The following is a 27,779-nucleotide window of genomic DNA, read 5'->3' on the forward strand; positions in this document are numbered from 1 at the left end:
GCCCAGGGTTAGCTTGTCTTCCACAGGTACATGGAAGAAGTTAGTCAGCAGGGTTGTTAGACCATGGAGCGACCATATTATTTTTCAGGAAATTTGGGACGCTGCCCCCTGACCCCCAAGTCAGCAGTGCTACTGCAGGCAGAGGCAGAGGCAGGCAGGCAGGGGCTCAGTTTAGCAGGGAGGTAGAGCCAGCCGGGTGCACTATGCTGCTCAGTCTCCTTGCCAGACTGCGCCCCACACCCCTGAGATCCTGGGACATTTGTTTCAATGTTTACCAACCAGCTGGGACTAGCCTACATAACCCGGGATGTATCCTGGCCAAACTGGGACATATGGTCACTGCAAAATCATAGCAAAGGGGAGGCAAGCGGGACAACTGCCCTGTGTGCCAAAGCGAAGGGGCACCAACAACTGAGTCGTGAATTGATATTCTGTTATAAATATTTTGAAAAATTTTGGTTGATGTGACTGATAAATGCCATGTGCATGCGTGCAGCCTCAGCATGCATGCAGACAGCCTGGCAGCTTCGAGAGCACCGTCCGGCTGCTGAGTCTGTTGTGGGGGGGAAAGGGGTGGGGGGAGGGAAGGGGAATGGGGGAGCAGATTGAGGCTCCCACTGGTAAGGGAGGAGGGGGGCTGGGACTAGGGCAGGCGCTGCCCAGCTGCGGCAGGACGTGCAACCGGACGTGGGACTGAGTTGTGAGTGGCTCCTCCAGGGAGGTGTGGGGAAGAGGGAGCAGCATCCACTAGTGCATGAACCCCTGGACAAGCATGGGAGGCATGTGCTCCCCAGATCTGTGCATGGGACAAGGGTGGGCTATTGCTGTAGGCTTGCCCCGGGAGCCAAATTTCCTTGCTACAGTGCTGGGTCACCCTATTAAACTGGCATCTTTCACGAGCAGCAAAATCACTCTGGCTTTAACTCCAGAACTGCAGTAGCTGCTGGTTGGGCTAGAAGGGCAAAATAGTAGAGTAAAAGGCCTTGCTGCATCCACTCCCATTTGAAATGTCCCCTACTTAAAACACCCTTGACACACCAGGCTTCCCAGGGCTGGAAATGCCTGACAGCTGCCAGGACAGTCTTCCCTTTCAGCTTTTTCCTCGCTGCAGCAAGGTATCCCCCTTGCCCAAAAGCAAAAGGGGGCAGAACGCCTGGAATTCCAATGTGGCTGAGGCAGTACTTTAAGAAACTCCATTTCCAGTGGCGCCTCTCATCTGCCATGTGTTTTGCCAACCCCTCTCTTCTGAGTGAGGGGCAGGAGGTTCATGGAAGTGGAGAGGATCAGCACTGCCAACTCTTAAATAGGAAATTATTGTACTGGATGCTCAAAATGATCATATTTGCTGAAAAACTATCATACACTGAAAAATTATGCAATTAAACACACAAACGAATATGCACATACATCTTATTCTTATTTCCTTTGTATTGGGGGTATTGGTTGTAGTGTGGTGGTCTAAGGACATAGGCAGACAAGGTTGTTTGGGTAAATATGAAATGGTTTATTACTGCAACGAAATATATAGAACAACTAAATAACAAATGATATCACATTTACTCAAAGACCTACTTTGGGTAAATATATTACTAACCATATTTAGTTGGTCAAATAACCACATTACATTTACCCAATGCACCCTTACTTTATATTGTTCACTTTACTTCCTCTCCAGTGAGTGAGCGAGAAGTGGGTCAAAGTGGAAACATTTCTTTATTTTGAGGCAAGCATCCATACAAAAAGTGCTGACAACAAACTCAAAAGTCAGGTAAAACTCCTTAAAGAGTGACTAGGGTTTCGCTTAGGTCATGTAAATTTGCTACCTCAAAATTGGTCTTTTGGGTGAATTTGAGATCTTTTATTAGACCAACAAATGTCCAGTTACTTGAGGGTTTGTTTTTTTTTAAATAAATGTTTCATGTTCCAGGTCAAATCAGCCAAATCAAGTCCAAATCTGTGAGTCAGATTAGATCCATAAGTAGCCCTACAACTGGCAAACATCCTCCACCCCTACCAGGGGCTTCACATATTTTCAAAGTCTTTTGGTGGGCTTCCTACCTGCAGGCCCAAGCCTGGAGGGGGTTCGGATGCCTCCAAGTTTCGCCTGCCCTCAGCCATACAGCCGCAAGAGCAAGCTAGGGAGGAGCCTCTCATTTCCATAAAGTGGGCTTTAAGCCCCAACTCCTCGGCAGGTACTAAATGATGCCAGAAGAACAGTTATCCCCAGGAACGCTTAAGGACAACGACCTTCCTGGACCCAGATACAAGGCGGGGTAAGTACCTGCTTGGTCATGGTATTTCCCCTCCTAGTGGAGTTGGTCTAATAAAAGAGATCAGATTCCCCCAGAGAACCTCGTCTGCCCGTGTCCTTGGGCTGCAACCCGCACCGCAGTCAGAGCTGGTCCCACATTTTGAACACTGTGACTCCTCTTGTAAGGGTTGGCATCGTTACACACCCGATAATTGTCCTGGCCGCCCTGCGGGGTGGAGGAGGATCCCTCCCACCCCGGCGACGGAGCGGAGCGGGGCCGGGCCGGCTCTCCCCCCGCAGGGGCGCAGCTCGGAGCGAGGGGCGGCTCCGCGCGGCCCGAGGGGAGGCGGGCTGAGGCGGGGCCGTCACGTGGCGGCAGAGACAACCCGGCCGGGCCGAGCGGCAGGAGGCGAGGCGAGCGGGCGGGCTCCCGGCGGGGCCGGCGCCTCCATGGGGGGCTCCCGCCGGCGCCCGCCGCCGGCGCCGTGATCCGTGCGTGCGTGCGTGCCGCCCGCCGCTATGGAGCCGCAGGAGGGCAGGGTGTCGGTGTGGGTGTGCCAGGAGGAAAAGCTGGTCTCGGGGCTGTCGCGCCGCACCACCTGCTCCGACGTGGTGCGGGCGCTGCTGGCGGACAGCCAGCGCCGCGGGCAGCCCCAGCCGCCGGGCGCGATGCTGCGGGGCCCGGCGGGTGCCTACTGCGTGGTGGAGAAGTGGCGCGGCGCGGAGCGGCGCCTACCCGGCCGCACGCGGCTGCTGCGGCTCTGGGCGGCCTGGGGCGCGGAGCGGGACAACGTGCGCTTCGTGCTGGTGCGCAGCGGCGCCTCCCTGCCCGGCGCCGGCCCGCGCAGCGCCGAGGCGCGCGTCGTGCCCAGCAGGGACAGGGACTGCCCCGGCCCCGGCTCGGGCGCCCGGCAGCGGCGGGCGGTGCGCAAAGCCTTCCGCAAGCTGGCCGCCATCCAGCGGCGCCAGCAGCAGCAGCAGCCGGAGCCGGAGCCGGAGCCGGCGGCCCCGGAGCGCATGGAGACCCTGGTGCACCTGGTGCTGTCGCAGGACCAGACGCTGCGGCAGCAGGGGCAGCGCCTGCGCGAGCTGGACCGCCACATCGAGGGCTACGAGGCCCGCACGCACCTGGCCCGCGTGCGGCGCCACGGCGCCAACTACGTGCAGGACACCTACCTGGCCGGGCCCGCCGACCAGGGGCAGGAGCGGCAGGAGGAGGAGGAGGAGGAGGAGTGGGGGCAGGAGGAGGAGGCAGCGGCGCTGGTGCTGGCGCTGGCGGAGCGGGGCGAGGCGCTGCGGCGGCTGCAGGAGCGGCGCGAGCAGCTGGAGGCGCGGCTGGAGCTCCTGGGCGCCGAGCTGCAGCGGGAGCTCAACGAGCGCTGGATGCGGCGGCGCTGCTGGGAGCTGGAGGCGGCGGGGTGCAGCCTGCCCGAGCCCGAGCGATGCACCACGGAGCTGAGCGGCTGCTGGGCGGACGGGGAGGGGGAGGAGGCGGCCTGGGAGCGCGACCGCCTCAAGACGCAGCTCAGCGCCAGCCTCTACATCGGCCTGCGCCTCGGCGCCGACCTGGAGGCGGTGCGGGGCGCGCTGGAGGCGGCGCGGGAGGCCGGCGAGGCCCGGCGGAGGGAGCTGCGGCACCTGCGGGACGCCCTGGCCGCGCTGGACGTGGCCGACGGGCGGGAGGAGCCCGAGCCCCTGCCCGAGCCCGAGCCCGAGCTCTGGGCCCCCAAGGCCTGCGAGGACAAGGACGAGGACTCGGACACAGGGCTCAGCTCCATGCACAGCCAGGACTCGGACTGCCTGCCCGCCTGCGAGTCCCTTGTATAGCCCTACAGCTCCTGCTGCACCCAGGGCCATCTTGGGGGGAAGGGGTTGAGGCCCCTCGGCACCGGGTTCTGTCCCTGACGTGGGGGTAGAGGCCTCTCAGTGCCTGGATTTGTCCCTGGGGGTGAGGGGTGTTGAGGCCTCTCAGCACCTGGGTCCATCTCGGGGCACTTCAGCCCCTGGGTCCATCCCTGACAGGTGGTTGAGGCCCCTGGGTCCCTCTGGGGTGGTGGGGGCTTGAGGCCCCTCGGCACCAGGGTCCATCTCAGGGTATGGGCAGTTGACACCCTTCAGTGCCTATATCCATCCCTAAGGTAGGGTTGAGGTCCCTCAGCAGCACGGTCCATCTCTCAGGATGAGAGGGGTTGAGGCCCCTCAGTGCCTGGATCCATCCCTGACCCCCGCGGTGGGGGGGGAGTAAATCTTTTTACTGGTCTATTCTTAACTATTTCCCTCAGAATAAAAGATTATTTTTGAAAGAACCCATTCTCCAATCTGGATCGCGTTGGCTCCCACTGTTCAGCCACCTCAGGCAGCCCCTAGGGCCAGTTAGGCCAACCAGGCTTATCATAACTCATGCTATGGCAGTGCAGCATCTTTGCACTATGGGAGCTGCCTATTATCAAATAGAGACCGCTGGGAAGGAGGTCTGGGGTAGTAGGTGCTAAGTCTTGACTTGTTATAATGAGGCATCTGCAGACAGGTCTTAGGCCTTCTCCCCCTTACTTTTATCTTGTAGAGAAAAAAGGGAAAACCAGCCGAATGCTTGCATTTCATCTAGGCTTGGAATTACCCGTTCCTTAAATTCCCCATCTCTTATTTCACTTCAAAGGCTTCCTTGAGTGGAATCTTTAATCCTATATTTTTCTATAAGTAAATACAGCACCGTGTAGATTTCTTGGTCTAAGCCCTTCGATAGAAAAATGCTGGGACATATTTTCTCTAGTTGATATTAAACTCAGCCCTTTTATAGTCCCTCAGTAGTGCAGTGAGTTGTTACGTTACAAAAAGTTTTCAATTAAGAATTCAGCTGCTTCTTCCTTAGGGTCAAAAATCGTTGAAAATCAGGCTATGGCTGTTTTAGAACAGCAAGTGGTTGATTTGTCAGTATGCTTGAAATAGACACCAGTTTGTCTTCATCTATTTGTGAGAGGCGAGGGTTTCTGAGGGTGATATCTTCCATAGGACCAACTAGTTGGGTAAAATTAGACAAGCTTTTGAATGCAAGACGTTCTTCCTCAGGTCTTCATATATACACATTTTGAGTACATTTTTATGCAACAAGAAACACAGCAATGTTAAATCATGCAATGTCATGAGCAAATAAATCAAAACACAAATTAGGCTGCAGTATCTGTTATATATCTTGGGATGATATATTCTCCATGCACAGATAAGTCTGTTTATCTTAGTTTATCTGTGGACAAATAGCAAATATTGATGTTTGCTAGACTTGTAAGCTTACTCAGCCCTTTCTCTTCAAATGTATTTTCTACATCAGGTAAATTGATGTTTGATTGAGCTCAGTAATGGTAGTGAATCAACTTCAGCTACCATCCAGGTCATTTGAGGCCAACTCAGAATCCAGAGATACAATAATCAAGGTAGGACTCAGCCCTGCCATACTACAGCTGTGCAAAACAAGTTAATCTTTTCAGTTATTCCAAAAATAATAGTATACTATTGACTCTAACCTGGATTTGGCTGGGCTGTCAAATTTTCCTCTACATCTTAGCTCTTAAAAATGCACGGTATTCACTCACAATAAGAGATCACTGTGGCTTGTATATCAGAGAAATACTGTGATAATCAGTTTAAACATTGAGAGATGAATCAGACCTTACTGAATAGTCTCTAAAAACATGACATTTTAGAACTTTTGAGAACAGATTATTTATTTATGGAAGTTACATATATTTTATAGGGAAGTATTAAAAAGAGATACATTGTGGACCAGATTCTGAGTACAAATCCTTGTAGCTACATGACCTGAAGATTGGATTCCCTTTTCCAAAGAAAATTACTTTTTAAACAGAATTCTTACCATTAGGCATTTTACTGTAGAGCAGAATAATAGAAATTGCATTCATCCAACTTAAAATTAGTAAAAGGAATACTGCACTTGTAAAAGTAGAAACTTTAAAGTTTCCAGTCATGCCTTTACTGATCAACTTTAGTAAAGTATGTGGTCTTCATTAATAACTTCAAAAAATATTTTTGAAGAAGCAGACCAGTTACACAACAATTGTGTTTCTTGTATTTTTAGTTTGGCCTAGAAAATATTTAACTACATATTTTTTAATGGAATTAAACCTCTATAAGAGCTAAGAATAAATGAGTATTTTTAAATTTAAATTTAAATAAGTTTAATGATGAAGCATCAGGTCTGGTTCCCCTCTGGCTTACTTTTCGTGGAGTCATTCATACCTGTGCAAATGAGCGGAAAACTATGCCAAATCAGAATCCTCCACTCACTTGTGTGTGTGATGGCAATTTACAAATGTAAATGACTCCGCAAGATATCAGACAACAGAGTATCAGACCCAGCTGTAGCAACAGATTTAGTCTGTAGACACTTGGAAATGCTCACAAGTGTTCATGAAGCTTTTTCCTACTCTGCAATTATAAGTATAGAATTATCTAAGGATTTTAGTGGAGGTGGGGATCATGTGTTGCCATATTATTTTAACCGTTGCAGGTGTAATGGGCAGGTGATGTAAGTGGCTGCAGACAGCATCTCTAAGTGAATGGTTGATGCAAGCATTATACTTCAGCAAGCTTCAAACAGCTTTACGTAAGTTCTTCCACTTAGCCACACCAAACCAATAAAAAAACCACATTACAGAAATAAGCTGCAACAGGCAGTGTATAATTATAATATTGATACATACGTGAAATATGTTGCAAAGCATGAGGCCAAAGAACCAATGCCAGGAAATTCAAAGTTACACTTATCCTTGGCTAGGAAGGACCATTCCCATGGCAGAATTATTGTGATTCAAGTGCACGCAGGTCCTGTGTAGTCTGAAGCTCTTTCAGTACCCACATGTGATTTGGAGGAAAGGTTGAGCTGATGGGCCCATGACTGCTGATTCACTGGCTATTCTGTAGTAATAAGGGTATAAGAACTATAAATGGTATTAGAGTGAAGAGGCTGCAGTGGTATTAAAGCAAAGAGGCTGTAGTGGCTGCAGTGATTTTGTCAAACATACATGTATTTGAATATTCTTATACAGGGAACCACATAAAAGTTAAATAGCTTTTACCCCCCAAGCACATGTAAAAGTACTCAAGTACTTTAATTTTTACTTTGACCTAATCTCAGGAATCCACTGTCATGAAAATAATCAGAAACTGACCAAAGGTTTATGTCATTTTCAGTACGCTGGCAATACTCAATGCCCTGCACACCTGTCAGTTTGAATTCTGTTAACAATACTTTCATACAATTTTCTTTCTTTTCTTTATAATGGAGAGATTGTTCTCAGTATAAGTAATAATTTTAACATCTCTTAATTATTTCAAATTGTACTATAGTGGCATGTATGCACCCCAGTTCTAGCACTGTCCCATTGTGCTAACTGGGCGGTATACAGACAGATAGGAAGAAAGAGCCTATTCCAAAGATGTCATAGGTTGGTGAATCAAATAAATGGGTAAGAGTACAACAAGATGTGGTGGCAGCAGTGCAAACATGTGTGACATATTTGCATGATTCCTTTTAAAACACAAAAAGTACCCTTTGTCTGCAGACAGGTATATGCAGAACTTCTTTTTAGGTAAATTCTACCTAGCTGCATACTGCTTCTTTTGAGCTGTGCAGGGAATATAGATCAACACACCAAAGCAGCAGTGTAGGCTTTGCATATAAAATGAAATAACAGGTCTGGTGAGCTACAGTAGTTATGAAGACAAAATACAAGCCATTGTGGATTTTGGAAGCAGCTTCCCTTTGAAGTCACTTGATATTATTGTTCCTGAGCATATAGTTTAAAGAAAAGGGCTTTAGGGAGTGCAGAGAGTGCATAGCTGTTGCTTCTTTTATACAAATTCATTGCTAAATGAGCTCAGCTTAGCTAAATGGGAACAGTGAATAAACCCAAAGCAAAAATTAGATCATGATACAGAATCACCAAAACATCCTCAAACAGAAACATCAAAGAACAACCTTAGAAACATCTACTATATAACCATAACTTAATGCAGTGGTGTCAAACTCACCCTGGACCCAGGCAACAGAGCTCCTTGCAGGCTGTATCCAGACTGGGGCAAGCAGAAAGTGCTTCACCAGTAGCAGCTCTGGCTCCAGAACAGGGCACATGGCAGAGGCTCCAGCCCCCGCTGTGTGTCCTGTGCTAGAGTCAGAGCTGCCACTGTCATATGTCCCATGCTGGCATGGCAACTGTAGCTCCTGCTCCAGCATGGGGCACATGGTGGGGGCCAGCAGCTAGGAAAGTAGGAGTAGTGAATCGGCCAGAGGGACACCAGTGTCAGACTGCACGCGCTCTCCTGCTGAGGATTGCTCCTCTAAATCGGACCGCCCCTGGCCACACTGGTAATTCTGCGGGCCAGACAGAGCAGCTCCATGGGCCAGTTATGGCCTCTGCGCTGCATGTTTGACTTAATGCATTGCCTTGCTATGTAGAAACATCAGTCTTTATAAGATTCTCTGCCCTGTCCTTACAATGATTGCTACTTTATTCTATGAGTTGTCCTTTTGATGTTTAGAGGAGTAAGATACTGTTGAAGATAAGAATTCTGGATTTCATTCCTACACCATAAATTTGCAGGCATTTCAACATGTCTATCTGCATTTAAGTTACAACATTTGTGAAACTTATAAAATATGAATTCTGCTTTTGAAAAGATCCACAAAGTTGACAAGGCTTCTTCAAGAATGGCATTTCCTTCCCATTGTTTCCTTACCTATTCTTAGGTCATCCTAGGCAAGTAAGGTTCTTCCCTATGTAACCTTGCTACAGTTTGATAGCTGCATTCTTTCAGCAGGTCAACATTCCCCTTTCCATCTACCCACCCTCCCGCCCATCTATTGTCTACCTATATTTGCATTTTCACAAACCAGCAGTTTTGCATATTGGCTTCTAATCTATGCAGGAAAGCACGCAAACCAATGGCATACTCTCTCCAATGCTTGAAGAAGGATGTTTGGGCCCAAAAGCTTGCAAAGAACAATTTTTCCAACTATTCAGTTGGTCTAATAAAAGATATTACATTTGCCCAAAGAACCTTGTCTGCCTATGTCATTAGACCAATGCGGCTACAACCAACAATCCTAGGTCATCCTACAAACTTACACACCTGAAAGAGTCATATCCACACCAATGGGACTAGTTGTGTAGCATTAGGATTTTAAATTAAAGCAACTTGAGGCTGGAATATTTCTTTCCATATTGCTCTCAATCATCTTGTGCATGTGCACACACAGTCTTATATAAATAATGAATCAGCAGTATTTTTGAAGCTTTGTAAGTAGTATTACACTATACAAATGTATGAAATATACTTATCAATACTTTTCTGTTTTACACAGTGCCTGCTTCCCCAGTGCCTTGACACATTAATACATTACTAGAGGCATGGAATAGAAGTAAGTAGCTACAGTGGACACATTATCAACCTTTCTTTGGGAATATAATGGCGAATAGGTGAGTCTTGGAGGCTGCATGATGCAGTGGATTGGAAGAAGAGATGGATTTTATTCTCAACTCTGTCAATGACCTTGTGACCAAGGGTAACTTATCTCTTAAAATGAAAGCTTTTGGGGCAAGGATAGTTCTTCATTATACATTTGTGCAGAATTTAAATGCTTGTGGCCTTTAGGCCCTTTTATTACAATATGAATGTGAAATCATTTCACTTCTCTGTACTTTAGTTGCTTCATCTGTAAAATGGGAATTTGCCTATGGATGAAGGTCCTTGTATAACATCTCAGTGCAATTATGGCAGGCTAACCTAAGGTAGTCACTTGCACAATCACCTTTGGGATTGCAGAGTGGTTATTTAACATTTTTTATTATTTACCTATGACTCACAGGAAGAGTGCTCTGGTATACTGTCATCAGCATAAGCTGGCATACTGTCATCACCTTGCTAGCTCCAGAGCTAACATGGCTTAATTATATGATTATTATTTAGTCTTGTATCTGTAAAAGAAACAATTTTCATAATTTAGATTGTGCTTAAAATAATACATGTTAAAAGTCTAAAGGAAAAATATTTAATCTCTGTTCAAATTTACGTAAGATATAGTACCTTTGTCTTAATCTTTTAAAAAATAATTTTCGCATGTAAACAGCCTATTCGGTAAATAATCACTAATCTAAGAAATTACTTTGTCATGTCTAACATTTTATCCATTTAAAATTGGAGATGGGCCTGAACTGAAAAAACAAATATTTTCTAGCTCTGGGGAAGTGAGACTCTGGATCAAAATGTCATGCCTGGCAGATCTCTACTTGAAACACATAGATCATAGAAATATAGAGGAAGATTAACATTTGAAATATTGGTATTGGTTACCCTATGACAATATCTGTATCATAGAATCATAGAGAAGTAGGACTGGAATAGACCTTGAGAGGTCATCTAGTCCAACCCCCTGCATGAGGCAGGATAATCCCTGTGCAAACCATTCTAGACAAATCCATTGGCTAATCAGTTACCAGACTGATACAGTCAACCCTGATGCAGAACATGACATAAAACCCTTCCCTGCACAGGGAAAGCAGGGAGATCATGGTGACCAATGTCCTCCTGCTGCAAAGACTGTTAATATACAATCTCAAAAGATTTTAGGAAGAAGACCCTACTCCTCGCTACAAAAGGCGAAAACCCTCGTAGTCCATATTAATGTGACCATGAGGTAAAATACCTCTCTTTCTATCTTGCCAGCATGGATATAAATTATTTTGTTTCTAACTAAAAGCACCTTAGATCATATACATATATATATATATATATATATATATACACACACACACACACACACACACACACACACACCATTCTTTAATGCCTTTTCTTCAGACATCCACTCCAGTTCCTGGGCTACTGTATCGTTCCAGAATCTTGCAGATTCTACCCGCCCTACTCTTTTACCTTTGCAGTTGAACTTTTAGTAGCAAACTTTTGAATAAACTAGGCAATAGAAGGGCTGTCATTTACTTTGATTCTACTATCCTTCAACAAAGCTCAAACCTTCCGATCTTGGGATGGTTGCTTTGGTCCCTAAAGCTGTAGTTTCAAGAAAAGTAGGCAACTTAGGAGGATATATGTATTCTTTCTGCATTAATATTTTAAAACAAATGATTATGTAGCCAATATATTGTATATGATTTATTCCAAAACCTTGCAGAGTTTAAAGATCTTGGGCATACAATATTTAAATGTGAAGTCAACAAGGAATTAAACTGTGTGTGTATTTTTTTATTCTGTGAATCTACTGGTTTCAGATGCAAAATGTAAATCTCATTTTATTTTTTTTTAACTCACAGTCCGTGTTGTATATCTGAGAAAAAAATGTCCCTATCTAAAAGAATTTCCAATTTAAGCTGAAGGAAAGGGATAGAACAAGAAATCAGTCAGGATACTAAGTGGTATAGGCCTTGTTAGTTTCCTCCGTAATGGAAAAAGGAACATAGTGCTCCCTAACATTCCCTACAGGAGTTAGAATATTAGGGAAGAGGAGAATGAAGCTGCATCAGATTAAAAGGGAAATCAGAGACTGGGAAACAAGAACAAGATAGTGGTTGAAAAGAATGAAGGAGAAATGACTCAAAAAAAATCAGAAGACAGAAAAATGATAGGCAAAATGATGTATTTGTGGGTGCATGTTATGTAATTAAATAGTATGCACTAACATGTGAATGAAGATTCAATGTTTGTTTTAAACATGGTTAGTCATCTAGAGAGTCCCAAACTGTTCAAGTACATCCAAATTTCTAAGAAATTATACTGTCAACTGGGGCCAGACATCAATGCTAACCTACTTTTATGGTGTATGAAGTAGGTTAAAATCATAGCACGATGTAGTAGAAAAAGAGTTTTGTAAGTCCCATGCCTTCCTATGGTTGTCACTCAAGATAAGTCAGTGGTCAGGGAACTTTAAAATGATGACAGATGGAAATGTGAAGAAGCACTACTTTCAGGTTACTCTTTTTTTTTTTTTTTTTTTAAGCTCAGATCCTTAATATTCCATGAAAGAGTTTTAATAGTGTGTTTTTATAAACATACACTCATATTGTAATTTTTCCTTTTAAGTAATTTCTTCTTGGAGCTTTATGATGTGTATAGATCAGTGGTTTTCATCCATTTTAGACTTGAGACACATCTTGCTTGACTCAAGGTACTCCTTGGAAAGTGTGAGCTCTGAGCTTTCACTCATCTCTTGACTATGGAAATAGAGCAATTTTTCTGTTGCAAGGAACTCAGAAAGACCATATGAGGTCATAATGTTTCTGACACTAGAATCCTTTTTGAAATCTGTGGGTTTATCTTATGAATCATGTGTAGGTGTTTGCATGGTTCCCTGTAATATGTTAAAAGGATCTTGTGGCATGGTGGTTGAAAATCACTTGTGTAGTTATTTTAGTGCTTAAGTGAATTGCCGAAAACACAGATATTTACTAAGGTAAACAGAAATTATGTCTTTCTTGTTATCTTCATCTGAGTTTAAAATTAAAGTTAAAGCTAACAGTAAATCCAACTCTATCACTTCAGTTTCCAAAGATTATTGTGCAAAACATGCTTGCTGAAATTTCTAAGCACGCTTCGCACAATAGTTTCTGTAAACTGATCCAGCTGGGTGGGATTTCAGTTCAAGTTGTTTTGAAGTCTTCCATCATATATCACTGAACGATCCAAATGTAAATCATTCAGTCTAGTTAAGGAACACAATTACCATGTTTTGAATATATTAATTAGACCTGTACTTAAATTTATCGTTGCATTTCACCTTAATAACCACTCCCATAATTACTAACTTCTATGGCATAACATGCCTAGGGGGATTTTTTTACTTTTATGGAGCACGCATTTCACTCTTAACTACTCTCCAAATTTTTTTCTTAAAATTTCACAAACTGGTTTTTAGTTCTCACCAACTGCACTTTATCTGTCAAACAAACAGGAGTCAGGCTGTTGGTCTGTATCAGCAAATTATCCCCTCTCTGTTAAGGTTGTCTTTGCTCCCTGTGCTCATGCTCTCTCAGTTGAATCTTTCTAAAATTATTTTTGTGGTTTTGTATTCATACATAGACTTGAAAATAACCATGTAACTTCATACTCCCTAGACTGCAAGGGATGTGCAGTCAAATACCAGTGGCCTACTATTCAGCTATCTAGGCCAGGATTTCTAAGTTCGTTCATAAAAGGGGCAAAATTTAGTTCAAAGACCTCTAAAGTAAGATGCATCTGATTATGCCAGCTTCACTCTTTTGCAGGAAAGGAGTCCCACTTTTTGAGAAATTGTATATAATTAAATATAGTCCCTGCCCTGATGAAATTACAGTAAAAATGGCAAACCCTGATGCTTGGTGAAAAGAGAAACAGCAAGGTAATGTAACTTTCCTGAGATTGCACCACAGATTAGTAGCTGAGAGACAACAATATAAACCAGGTTTCCTGATTCCCAATCTAGTTTCTTATCTACTAGACTACACTGCCCTTCAACTGTTCATAGCAATACTAAACCTATAATTTTGTTTAACCCTATAGTTTAGTGAAGGTTTATGAATCACTTGACTGTCAGTAGCTATTACTGCAAATCCTGTTTAATGCTCCATGTCCTTGATAGCTAGCTGTTCTCACCAGCAGTTGACAGTGACTAGTAATTACCTATATTGTACAAGCACAGAACCCAAAATGTTTCCAATATTTGTTCCCTTCATCACAATTGGTTTGTGGCAACATTACAGGTGCTTTATGAATACAATTATAAACAAATTTATGCATAGGTTTAGAAACTCGAAGTCTTAGTCTCCATGGAGCATTGTTGCCTGCAGAAAGTCATGAGTCTGAAGTTACTGTAGTATGCTTGCTGAACACCAAAGGCAAAATTCTGCAGTTTAGTTACAGGCATTATCAGTATTCAGTTGTTGCACTGAAGTCAGAGCAGAATTTTGGCTAGGCTAAATACTGATAGGCTCTTTTTAGTATTCCTCCTGGTTTCACTAATAAAGGCAAAAACACATTACATTTAAAAAATACCGTTTTAAGGAAAATTAATTCATTTGCATTTTATGTTATCTTCACTAAAGGACACAGCTGGTTGGGAAAATTCAGATTGTTCTTTCAGTCTGTTCAGCCATCAAACACCTTTTTGTCCAAATCAAACCATCTAAGCAGTTTTTTCAGATACCAGCAGGTCTATTAGGGTGGAAAAAGGTGTTGCCGTTGTGCTGCCATACAAAGCAAACTGATGTCCACACCCCTTGTTGCACCAAAAATGCCCCAAATGTGTGGCTGTGATGAAGGTAGTATCAATTTATGCCATTATTTAACAATGGACACTTGTTTACTTTATAGTGTGAGAGCACAGGCTACTCAGTGCTCTGGCCAGGTACTTTGGGGGCTTGAGGGCTCTGACCCTGAGCACCAAGGGCATTCCTATGCATGATCAGGCCCCTCAAGCCCTGGAAGCATCAGTGCAGCTTTCCTTACTTACTGAGATGCACCTCAGGGATCTCCGGGGTGCAACTTGATAAGTGGGGAAAGTCAGGGTCTATTTCTAGCCTTAGAAGCCTGGGCACGACAGAAAAAAAAATCTTTTTTCATAACAAAACTTAAATCAAAAAGCAACTTTTTAATTTTGGAAAATTCTTAAAGCATGAAAAATTAGGCTGAACCCCACCCCCATGCAATATCTGGTTTTAAGTTGACATGCAGGGGTAATACCCGAAGATAGCTGAAGGATTACCTTCATCTCTTGGGCAGATCAACATATATTACTTGAGAATTTATGTTCAAAGAGTTATCAAATAACAACTTGAATCACTTTAAATTGTATTTTGTGAGTAGGCTTAAGGCAAGCAAATCCTAAGAATTTTAACAGCTCTCTTCTGATCATGATGGGTTATAGAATTTTATTTGTTGTATATAGCAATACCTGAAAATTATTCTGGCAGCATTGCCAAGGGGTGCCCAGGCATTGATTTTTGGATAGAAAAAATGGTGGTCCCTGACCCAAAATTTTGCACATCTTGTGTCCAGAGTGATCTTTTTACACAGTTACATGTCGAACCGGAGACACTGCAATTTGTTTAAACCTCTGATCATCAAAACAGCATCAAAATAAGAAGTAAAGGTTTCAAATTTGGTTCCTAATCCCACCATGGTTTTAGATATTGAGTGCTTAGTAATTATATGAGCAGGCATGTGTTTAGTAACTATATGAGCAGGCATAGATATATATATCTATAAATCGTAGTTATATACCAGATGGCAAAACTCAAGTAATGGGAACCATAAAAACAACTAATGTAAATGGAATTTGTTCATTAAATTTCATATGAACTTTATTATATGGCATATGTATGTTTTAACATGCCCTTTTTCTATGACTTTGCCCTTGGATTGCTTCCCTTCTCATAGCAGCCAAAGGTACCATGCGAAATAGATTACATTTATCTGAGAAAAAAATATTTTGTTTAGTGGAAAATCTTCCACATTTTCACTATGTCATTAAGAAGAAACAAAATCTCTGTAATAAACTCTTTTATTTACAACCAGAGCTTCAAGAGAGGGAAAAAATACGAAAGGTCTAAAAATTAGATCTTTTTTGCAAAACACTTTCTGAAAAAGTTGTTGAATATAATGAGATATAACTAGATACATGTATTTGAATTTTGAGTAATTGAACATGAGAGCTGACATAACTAAAACATTAATTATTACTTCTTCAATTCATGTAACAGAATAACTAAAATCCCTCTCAGAATTATGAGCAGGTGTGATCGTACAGGGAAAATAAGGCCTTATTTCTGTCTTTTTCTTTAACCTTGGCAGATATTCAAGGCTTTTCTAGAAAGGGTAAAGATTCTGTTAGCATGTTCATGTACATTTCACATGGAAGAAGAATTCAACATTACTTCACAATTCTCCGCAAATTATTTTAACAGTGTAGCCCATGTAATAAATCAGAATTAGTGTTGCTCAGAAATGCCTTAAATAAATAAAGGGTACTGGGGTTGAACAGAAAAATTTATCTCTCCTCCTGACCCAGTATTTGAAGTCTGGTATTATTTAGACATCAGCAAAAGATAAAAAGTATGTCAATGAAGCCTGAATACAAATTAAAATTACTAAGAAGAGAAATTAACTTAATTTCAGTGTGGAATGTTTGTAAGCAATGTGTAATCAGAGTCTTCTGTTTAACTGTTAATTAAACCACCTATTATTATGTTCGCTTATAAATCTAGCCCAAACATGTGCAAATGCAAAATCTAAAAGAATCCAACTGCCTTCAGCATTCAAATACAAACACCTTTTTAGTGTATTATCATTGGCAAAAAATATATAGGCTTAAAAAAAACAACAAAAAACCCTTGGGGGCATAAAGTACAGCTGAACAATCTACAGTATGTTTCACTAATAGGAATCAGGGTCAAATTCCAGTTCAAGATAGGCACGTTAAAACTCTTTTGACATCAGTGAATGGTGCACATGCACATTTGAGTCCAAATCCATCCATAAATAAGTATTTTAAACACATAATAGGCATTTTAAAGGTTAGTAGGAAGTTCTTGACTTGTCATTTCACTTAGATACTCTCACGTCAGTAAAATTATTTTAATTTAATCCACAGTACCAGTTTTGTCTCATTTACTGTTAAGCAACGTTTCAACACTTCAAGAAACTATAGCACAATAATCCCAAAGTGAATGAACTCCAATATTACCAGAAGCAAAGTGAATAATTCATCATCTATAATGCTGTGTCTAAAAATGGCCACATTCCTGTAAAGGGATTAGTATGACCCTGACCATTACACTAGTAGCAAATGTAACTGGCTTCAAAATCCACAAGGGTTTCTGGAGGAATGCCATTTTACCCCACACTATGCCCACCTGACTCCTTGTGCACAATTAGGTGGGGAGCGAGGGAGGATGAAGGATAAAGAAAAGATCCTAATATACCTAAGTCACTTTTTCAAGACTGTCAACATCTTTCAGTGAGATGCTTAAATCACTTCTGAAGACAGAACTTGTCCCCTAAGCCATTTATGTTCCTTTTTGAAAATTATATCTCTATACTGCTTTGTGTTTCTATAAATTACATTCACTTTTCCTACTTTTTAAAGGTACATGAATAGCTTTGGGACTGAGAAAAGCCATGTAGTTACCCAGTGTATTCACTTACCTGAACTGCATGTAAACAATGCTTGTTAAGTACAGGAAGAGTCTGAAGTAGCCATTTCTCATCTCATTCAGGTTCCTTACCTTGTTTTGGAGAATGTCTTATGCCTATAGTCACAGCCTTAAAATTGATCATTCCTAGCTGTTTTAGAAGCTTTGAAATTGACAGTTCCTAGTTAGATTCATCAGTTATACAGTTAAAAGAAACCTTGTCTTCAGCAATCCCTCACAGTTGAGGATGATTGTCTTATCTGTGTGTCTAAAGATGGCTGATGAGGCCTATCTGGGAGCGACAGACTACCGCAGCTTGGAAACGTGTTTCCAGGTGGGGTAGGTGACTGGAAAAGCTGGTTTCAGGGAAGATGCCTCTGTGTGACTTCTTTTATTGTGGAGAAGTTGCTGCACATAAGCTTCCATACAGCTGACAGAACAGGATCTTGATCCGATGGCAAGGTGACCAAAACAACTGAGGACCTCGTTCTGCTGCAGCTTTCATTTGCTTTTGCAGCCATTGAGATTTGAACATATTCTTCTACCTGCTCCATCAGTGAGGACTTGCAGACCCAGGGCTGGAGGTTGGACATGTTTATTATAGTGGTGACCTGGACTCACCATGTCACAACACTGTCAAAGGATATATGGGCTTTTCAGGAGGGAAATCATTGCCATCTATTGTCCTCATCACATCTTGTTGGAGCTGCCACGGCCCAGTCCATGGCTGCTTATTTGTCAGAGTTATTCCTGCTTATTTCATAGCTAACCTTCCCTGAAGGTCATTCCACAGTACAGCTCTGCCCCACAGTTAAAAGGAAAACAGTTAGGCCCCAAAAAAGCAGATTGTGGAGCTGAAAGATACTATGCACTTAGGCAGTTAACACACTTAACCAAGAGGCAGATAGCTGATGCTTGCTACAATGTAAACTGCAGGTAATAAACTGTGACTAGCACTGTGTTGTATAGTAAAAAGAATTATAAATGTAACTGATATGCACACACGCAAAGTATACTGCCATATAACAGCATATCTTTTGTATTTTATGCTGTAAATTGAGGTGTCTGTCCAGAAAGATAAAAAGTAAAGCATGATGGCTTAATCTTCCATGGTTTTTTGCACCGATCATTGATGCAGTTAAGTACCCTTGCAGGGGTCTTACCATTGAGAAGGCAAACAAAAGTCAGTTTATCAATGGCATTCTGAAAAAAAAAAAGAAACATTGTATTTAATACACTCGGTGATTTTTAATAAACAGTCTATGAGATAGTGGATACACTATGTTTTATATTTAAAATTTCCTTTTTATAAACTTTTGCTGGCTTTTACCACTATTCTTGTTTATGTGGAAGGTTAGTGAAAATTAAACAAGTGTTTTAAAACCAAACATGTGCCTAGCAGATAAAGTATTGCTTGTAAAGGGATTTATTACATAGCCAAGTCTTAGTTGTGAATAATGCAAAGCAGTTAGGATGGAAAATATATAATTTTAACTTTGTAACATCCTCAAGGTATCTCCAAAAACTAACCTGCCTGGCAGAAAAAAATGGAGGGTTGCATAGAGGGCTAAGAACATAGCCTCCCCCCGCCATCAGTGACTTCTGCTATTTTGATCTGCAAATCTGTAACATTTGAGTCTGATCCTGTCCATTGAAGCACTATATTAGGCAATTTCCAAGCCTCATAGGAGTCCCCACGGTCCTATAAAGCCAAGTGCTTTCTCTACTGAAATCTTGCTATATATGCAGGGAAAGGAAGGTTAATACTAAGCCCTGGCCTTGTTACAGTCAGGCATACCAACTGTCACCTATGACGTAAGTTTTATCTCCACTGACGGAAATCTCAACTCTGCTGCCATGACAAGCAATCACAAATGCCCCAAACCTCAAACTTAGCTGGTCTGTCCCACCAAAATCAACATCATACAGAAAAAAAAAAAAATGAATGGGATGGAACAGATTAAGACTGTTGCAAAGGATTGCCTTATACTTCAATATCCAATTATTCTAATATTATAAAAGCCTGTCTGTCCATAATGCTTTATTCACACTGTGATTGGTTGTGTGAAACAACCAAGAGCATTCCAGACAGATGGTGGGGACACAGCGGGATCTCACTCCTTGGAGGTGGTGATGGCAGGTGGAGTGGGCCTGGACCCCAAGTGGCTGTGGGGAGGAGCAGCCCCAGGCCCAACGCAGTGTGGAGGGGGAAGGAAAGAGTGGGCCTGGGCTGGATGAGGTGCGGGGGGGAGGGAAGGGGAGGAGCGGGACTGAACCTCAACTAGCAGGAGTGGCGGGGTGGGGATAAGGGGACGATTGGGTTTGGGGCGGACACAGGGCTCCGTCCTTGCCCACTTCCTCATCATTCTTGATGGGTAATTTGCTAGTTAATTTAGAAAAAGGTTAGAAAAGGGTTTTAAAAAAACAACCATAGGCCTCCAATTTGGCAAAAATCACCATCCTGTATGTGCCACACCTATTGCACCAGGTCACAGAGTTGCTCTGCCACTGCAGTCAGATCCATTTAGTTTTGAATGACTGGCTCAATGTCCCTGCCACAGTCACATCCTCTAAGCAGTAAGATGAGGATGTTGGAGTGGCAGTTGATACTGTAGCTTATAGATGAATGGCATCTCTCACAAGTTGCTAATTATGTCCCAGCATGAAATGGGGCCTCTTAAAGGGAGTCATCATAAATAATGGTTCCAATATTAAAAATATATCAGACCCATCCATTCCCAAGGATACATATCAGTTAAATGCAGTCCTGAGCACTTAAGGATGCAAATGGATATAATTAATCCATTAGGCTGACTGTAATATGAGCTACTACAAACCCAAGCCTGGGGTTCTGATTGCAAGCATAGGTAAAGGACATAAATAATTACTGTGAATTATTTTGGGGTATAAACCTGCTTGACTCCAGGCCCAGGTGCCCATATCTTCAGCAGCTTCAAGGGGTCTAATACTTATGGACTGGAAGGGAAGAATTGTTCTATAAAGTTAAAATAATATATTTTTTTCTGGAGAAAAAGAATGAAGACTGCTATTGTGCCAGATCTGTAGATTTGACACACCACCCACCTGAGGTATCTTCTCCTTTTCTGTCACCCTTCTTCATGTAAAGATCCCAGCAAAAGGGGGAGGACTGTACTGCATGTTCATAACACCGTAGTGTATAAAATGGCCTTATTATTTATGCACAGATAATTGCATCCTATTCAATTATATATACATGCAAGGCAGAATATATCAAACTCATGTATATAGCACCATTAAGTCTTCTAATTAAATGCAGTGGAGAAATCACATAAAAATGTAAAAATTGCGTGCCAGTAAGTATATATTAGAAATATGAACTTTAATATTGTACCAATAAAGAAAGAAAAAGAGAAGAAACCAGACATATAGAGATAAGCAAATATAAATTTAGATAGAAATTTTCTGAATTGTCTATTGATAATAAATAACAAATATATCCTCCTAACAAACAAACGTAGGGTGAATATCTACCTGAAACTGGGCTCATCTACATGTGCAATTAATGTGACAAAATGAACTCCAGTGCAGTTTGTGCTGGAGTTTACTGCTCCTGGGCATTATGTTTACACATCTGCCTGGGACCACAGCATATTGAGCCAGGTCAGAGCAGCCCCAACTGGCTGGAGGCTCGGGGGGGGGGGAGGGGGGAGAAGAGGAGGGGCAGTCAGCCTATCAGCCTGGGCCTGCTCTGACTCAGATCAATGTGTTGCAGAGGGTCTGGCTGGGCAAGGTGTACTACAGTTCAGGACTAGCCAGCAGGCAGCCCCCTCACTGAAGCACTCTTATGCCCCCCCCAGCCAGCCCCATAGCACCTACATGTGTGTTGCACTAAATAACTCTACCCTAGAATAGTACTTGTGTTCAAAAGTCAGCTCTGCAGTAAACATCTTGGGTAGATGTGCCCACTGATAACTAAAAACAAAAAGCTCCAAGACCAACAAACATTCATGAAGGAGAATCTACCAATGCCAATAAACCAACCATGACAAGCTCATAGCAATATAGAGACATATGTGGAAACCCAGTCAATGATATATAGGTCAGGGAAGCATACATCAAATCCATGTATTTGTATATATCTCTGCATGTGTATATTACTAGTATATATAAAATCATCCTGAGTCACAGGATACACATAAACATTTGTAACCTGGAACAAATGTTCAGCCCTTAAAATAGCAATTTACTAAGCAGAGGTAAAACTTTACTGTTTACCCATCCTAAATACAGACTGTGTCCTTACTTCTGGCTAGAAGGAGCAGTTATAGTTGGGGGTTGGGAGTGAGCTGTTAAAGCAGTCACTGCTATCTTGTTTCATTATATAAAGCAGAAATAGGATATAAAGGAGATATACAGCAATTACTCACACAGTTCCTGAATATGATGCTTTATATAAACATGTAGTATGAGCAATTGCCCATCAAGAATGGCGAGGGGGGCGGGTGGGGATGAAGTCCCGTGTCCAGCCCCATGACCCCTCCCACTGCTCTGGGTCTGGGCCTGCTCTATCTCCCCCCCACCTCACCACTCCAGGTCCAGCCCCACTCCAACCCCACTGCTGCTATGGGGCTGCCCCTGCTCTATCCCCCTCCCCTGCTGCTCTGGGTCTGGTCCTGCTCTATGCCCCCAGTGCTCTGGCTCTGGCTCTGTTTAAGCCCCCCACCCTGCTGCACCAGGTCTGGCCCTGCTCTACACGCCCCCACCCCGCTCCAGGTTCAGGCCTGCCCCACCTCACCCCCCCCCGCTCTGGGTCTGGCCCTGCTCAATGCCCCCCTCACCATTCTGGGTCCAGCCCTGCTCTACCCCGCTGCCACTCTGTGTCTGCCTGGCCTGCGTCCACCTCACCCTCTCTGCAAGCTGTTCTGGGGGTGTTGGGGCAGGGCAGTGGATGGGTGCTGCCACCATGACCCCCCCACTTCGCCCTCAGGCAGGGAGGCATGGGGAAGCCCCAGTGTTCAGATGGCCGGGATGTGTTTAGTGCTGCCAGAAACTTCCCCAGCAGCTGCTCAAACTTGAGCCCACGCAGCCTGGGCCATGCAGCCAATCACCTCCCACCCTCTCGGCGGCACATGGACAGTTGCCCAAAAGCATTATGGACAGACAGACAGACAGACAGACTAAGTCTTTTATTATATTAGAATGATGCAAATGAACTGCTAAATACAGTGCTTTTAAAATTTGTTCTTAATTATTAAACACTAGAGAACAATAAAAACCTTAGCTTTCAAGCCACATGAGAATTCTTCACAAATACGAACCACCTAATCCAATAAAATTCTGAAGACTTAACATTGTCATAATTACTGGCTGTGAAAACAGGGTAGAAATAAAGGCTTTTAAACTGTTAAACTACATACTACTGATCAAAATATTGCATTTCTATTCTAAACAGAAGTGTCCATTGTATATCAAAAAGAATTATGTATTTTTTATGTATTTTATTTTATAGTCTCTTTAAAATAGATTCGGGATCTCTCAGAATAGCATGGTTGGCTAGCAGTAGTAAATTTCCAGTAAAAATATCTTTACTCTGTTGGTATAATGTCTTTACTCTGTTGGTATAATGTCCATTAATTAAAGAAAACATAGAACAAATCTATTAAAACCAGTATTTTCTAACAATAGCTTCCAATAGAAGACGAATTTTTCTTTATCCATTATATTTTGTGGTCATTCAAGCAATACATATTTTCATTTAATTTATTGTTTGCTCTCATATGACTAATAGTTCTGGATGTGTGTTCAGTGCATCCTTTTTTTCTCTCATAAATGCAGTGTGTTGGCAAAGGTTCTCTTAAAATAAACAAGCAAAAATAATAAAGTTTATATAAATCATCCTCTACATTACAGGCAATTTGAAATATGTTTTGGGAGTTTTGAGAATTACTGTAAGATATAATCTGTTCTTAATGTCTCAATTTATTATTTGCCAGCAGAGATAACATATAGTTTTCTCTTAAATTTATCTTCTCTATACTGCCATACTGTTCATGCTTATTTGCCTTTTTTATTTTGTTCTGCTGCTTCTCATATTATCTTTCTCCTTTGGGACCAGAATTTTCCTAGCCCTTGAGCTTTTCCTATATGCAGGCAGCAGTCACAACAGCTGTTCTACTAGGCTAGGAAGTACATTACACATAAACAAGCTTAAGTGATCAGAAACTGATTTAGACTTGTAACAGAATAGAAGCTCAGTGCACATAAACCAGTTTCAAAATGTCTGAAACTGGTTTCAGTTAAACATGGCTGAATGTAGTATCAGACTTAATTGATATAGGTTAAACCAGTTTATGAAACTTCTGTCCCAGACTCCTTCCTGGTTCAAGTTAAATCACAGTCCTACAGCATCCCAGCATGTTTTCCAGCCCTGGGCTGGGCTGTCTCCTCCAGAGAGCAGGGCTGGCCCCACCCCTCTGCATCCTAGCTGGAGTAGTGAGGGCTGGCTGACAATGGGGTGTGAGGGCAAGCCCAGCTGGAGATGCAGCCTAGTCTACAGGGTAGGTACTTCCCTCATCCCACCCCCCAGACAAAATCCAGCTGGGATCTGGGGCCAGGAAGAAGTGTTAAACACCCCTTACTCTCTTCAAATTCACTGGTGGCTGTGGCTGTGGGCTACGAATCCCAGAGGCACCTGGAAGCAGGAAGAGGGAGCGATGAGCAAACCTACAGAGTCTTGCTGCTGTAATTCTGGACTGTAAATCCCAGAAACCGGTGGGGCAGCAGGAACATGATGTGAACACACAGCCAGCGAGCCATGCTCTAGCATCCCTCAGCTTCTGGCCTGAGCCGTTCCAAGCATGTGGCTGTATTTCCTGAATCAAAGATAAATGTCTGTTCACTTCTGTTTCATTTTAATCTCTGCATGTTAAATTAACCTGCAAAAAATGAATTGATTCAGCCTCAGGCTTTTTGACTGTCTGTACTTAGCTCTAGTCTCCTGACTGTGTGCTTTGCTTTCTGCTAGTTACCTCAAAGGAAGTGAGGAGGGGTGAAATTGGGAGATGGTACAATTAGCAGGCAACTCTAAAGAAAGGTGTGCTTCACCTTTCTTTCAGATTCCTACTTAGTCCTGGACTAGCACAGCTCAGCAATGCAGGCTAGTACTTTCTGGTTTAATTATGAATTCATAATAGGTTGACATAATAATTCTATTGTCATTATGTGACAACTGTGCAGGTGAGCAGTTTACCAGGCACTTAACTGAGGTATGGGCTTGAACGGTGGAATATATTTCTTAAATTACTTAAGAGGTACAGCTAGTTGGCTGTAACTCTTCTTCATGAAGTAATATCTACAAGAGTGGGAGACACAGCTACAGAAAATGGTGCAGATTATGTATCAGCCTGCTGGGTTAAGATGGCTTATTTGACATTTGTCACTTAGACATGCCCTGGTCCCTTGCTATTTCTAGATGCTGGGATGGTGGCAGTGGCCAGGATCCCTTAATTATTTGTACTAGATAATAAGCTTGTGGCCTTTTCTTCTCCATATTAACATGTTGTGTTTATCCATTGCTTTGTCAATATACGGGTAAATTACTATAATACACCATACATGGTGGTACACTTCAAAATATGCTGATATCTCTGTTATACAGCATTATATAGGTAACATATCACATCAGCGCACTCTGACCTGCACTGGCTATTAATTGATTTCCAAGCGAAGTTTTAAGCTACCGATTTTGACCTATCAATGAAGTTGATATAAGGTTTCCACTTAAGATAATTTCTTCAAGTGGTACCATGAGAACATGATCAGCTGAAGCACTAGGTTTGATGTGCTTTGATTTTAAGCAAGAAGCAGCTAATGGCAACATATTTTTGGTGTTTGGCAGTGGTGTAACTAGGTAGGGCAGGGCAATAAGGGCAACTGCCCCGGCTGCCGAACTCCCCCCCCCAGCTTTTGCCACAGATGCATGATTGTGATCACAGTGTTGCTGCTGCCCCTGTGTGCAGCTGCAGCCCTGGGTACCCAGCTGAGTTCTTACATTGGTGGTATCTGGAACTCACTTTTTCCCCAGTAGTTTGGATGCTGATTATCTTTAGGGCATGATTAAAAGCTTGGCCATTTTCCTGGTTAGTCTAGGAAGGAAAGTCGAAAAGGTTATGGAAAGGGAAGAAGTTTGGCTGAGCTGAAATACCTTAGTGCAGGGGTAGGCAACCCCTGGCACAAGTACCAGGGTATGGCATGTGATGACATTTTGCTTGGCACGCAAGTCTCAGAGCAGACAGTGGGGAAGAGGCTGGGGCTGCACTGCCACAACAAGAATCAGGCCCCTCATGACTTTCCCACCATCTGTCCCTGGCATGCCAGTATCTTACATGTTGAGACTGCAGGTGTTTTTGGCCCCAAACATTCTGCCCCCAAACATTGCCAACCCCTGCCTTAGAGAATACATTTTGTTTACACTTCCTATTAAGATGAATTCAAGTTCATCTTTAATACTTTTAGGACTAAAGTATTCTCAAGAGACAAAGGTTTGAATAAAGAGCAGTGTAGTGCAGTTGCTTCAGACTTTTTTTTAGATGGGGTGCTTGGAGAAAACAGGTTGTGCATTGTCACAAGCACTTGCTTTACATTATGTAGGGTATGTAAGAAAGAAGGCTCAAAATTTAACCTGCCTTGGTCACTTACACAACAGAGTGCATAAGTGTCAGTCACAATTTCAACCCTACTATCTAAATCAAATTTAGAAAACATATAAAGACATGATGTACAATTATCAGCTCTGGCCTGGAGCCCAATTAGCATAGAAGGATGTTTTATGCCCAGGCAAAACCTCAGTGAAGTCCATAGAATAATCCCTGCAAGCATGGGAGGAACAGCTACAACAAATAGCAAATATTATCCATTGGCTCCCTTAGTTAAGGATTTATTTTGTTACTCAGATTCAGGACCTGGGAGAAGGTAGCTTGGATCCATCTGCAGCAATGAAATAATACGTTGGGCCATAACTTTTTATGATGCTTATGAATAAGGAAACACCTTGTCACTATGAGTCCCACAAAGCACTGAAAGGTAATGTTTCATTACTAAGCTGCTCATTGTAAATCAAGAAAAGCTTTTTCAGCTGCTAATTATGAAACTATTCTATATACACTTATAATATAGACCATAAATATCAGGTATTGTCGATACTGTACACTTCAGTATTGCTTGCCAGAGAAAATACATTTGATTCTTATTTCTCTAGCGAACAGCCTGTGTCCAAAATTTGGTAACTATGAAAGCTCAAATGACTTGAGCAGATGAAGGTCCTCAGATGAAAAGCTTTTTAAGTACATTTTGTCAGGCATAAAAGCAATAACAAAATATAGAAATGGAGCTAAATTTCTGAATGGTGCCTAGCTCAGGCCTAAACCCAATCAGGAGTCCAAGACAACCATTCCTCTGCTGAAGTCATCACAATAGCTCTATCTGATAGTTATTCTCCAAGCATATTTTATACATACCAAAAAGACTGGGCTCCAGAGAAATGCAGGTGCAATGATGTTTGCCTTTTATTCAATAGTTTAGGAAGTTTCAAGGACTTCTTATGTCTGAGGGAAGTCAAATCCATAACTCCCACTCACCTCATTATAAAATATTCTGAAATGAGAGCTAGGATAGTCAACAGACTGTAGACTACTCTACATGGAGGGTTTTTTCCAGCCTGGCTGTTGAAGCCTATGAGTAAAAATGCAAGGATTCATTGGGCCAAAAAAGATGAAAGTGAGAGTATGACTCCATACCTTAGCGGTAAGGGCTCTTGCTGAGGCTGGGAGATGTGAATTGTAAACCTTAATCCAAGATTTTTTTTAAAGCATTTTACATGAATAACTCATGTGAAAGACAAGAACAGCTGCTTCTCAACCCATTCAGAGTCTCATATATCTGCTTGTGCACTGATTAGGGGACTGAGGTGCAACACACAGGGTTCTAGATTGTGCTCTGGAGGCTGAGCACCTTTGTGAAGAACTGCACTGCCTAATTTTTCAGCCTCTGAGTCTCTTCAAATCATAGAATCATAGAAGTAGGGTCGGAAGGGACCTTGTAGATCTTCAAGTCCAATCCCTAACTGGGCAGGAGAAAAACTGGGCTCAAATGACTCCAGCCAGGTAGGCATCAAGCCTCTTCTTAAAGATCCCCAGGGTAGGAGCCAGCACCACTTCCCTTGGAAGTTGGTTCCAGATCCTAGCCATCCTGACTATGAAGTAGTTCTTACGGATGTCTAATCTAAACCTACTCTCCAGCAACTTGTGGCCGTTATTCCTTGTTATGCCAGAGGGCGCTAGGGAAAACAAGGTCTCTCCCAA

General features: G+C 42.7%; 1 protein-coding gene across 1 annotated transcript; it reads left to right on the forward strand.

The window, feature by feature from the left end:
- Positions 1-1,130: 1,130 nt before the first annotated feature.
- Positions 1,131-18,662, forward strand: RASSF10 (Ras association domain family member 10). Its single transcript, XM_090032729.1, has one exon. It carries the CDS (start codon positions 2,771-2,773, stop codon positions 4,076-4,078), a length of 1,308 nt encoding a protein of 435 aa, XP_089888855.1. The 5' UTR covers positions 1,131-2,770; the 3' UTR covers positions 4,079-18,662.
- Positions 18,663-27,779: the final 9,117 nt, after the last annotated feature.

The sequence above is a fragment of the Crocodylus siamensis genome, chromosome 2 (genome assembly GCF_052110815.1).
Source record: "Crocodylus siamensis isolate JL-2025a chromosome 2, ASM5211081v1, whole genome shotgun sequence".
Lineage (NCBI taxonomy): Eukaryota > Metazoa > Chordata > Crocodylia > Crocodylidae > Crocodylus > Crocodylus siamensis.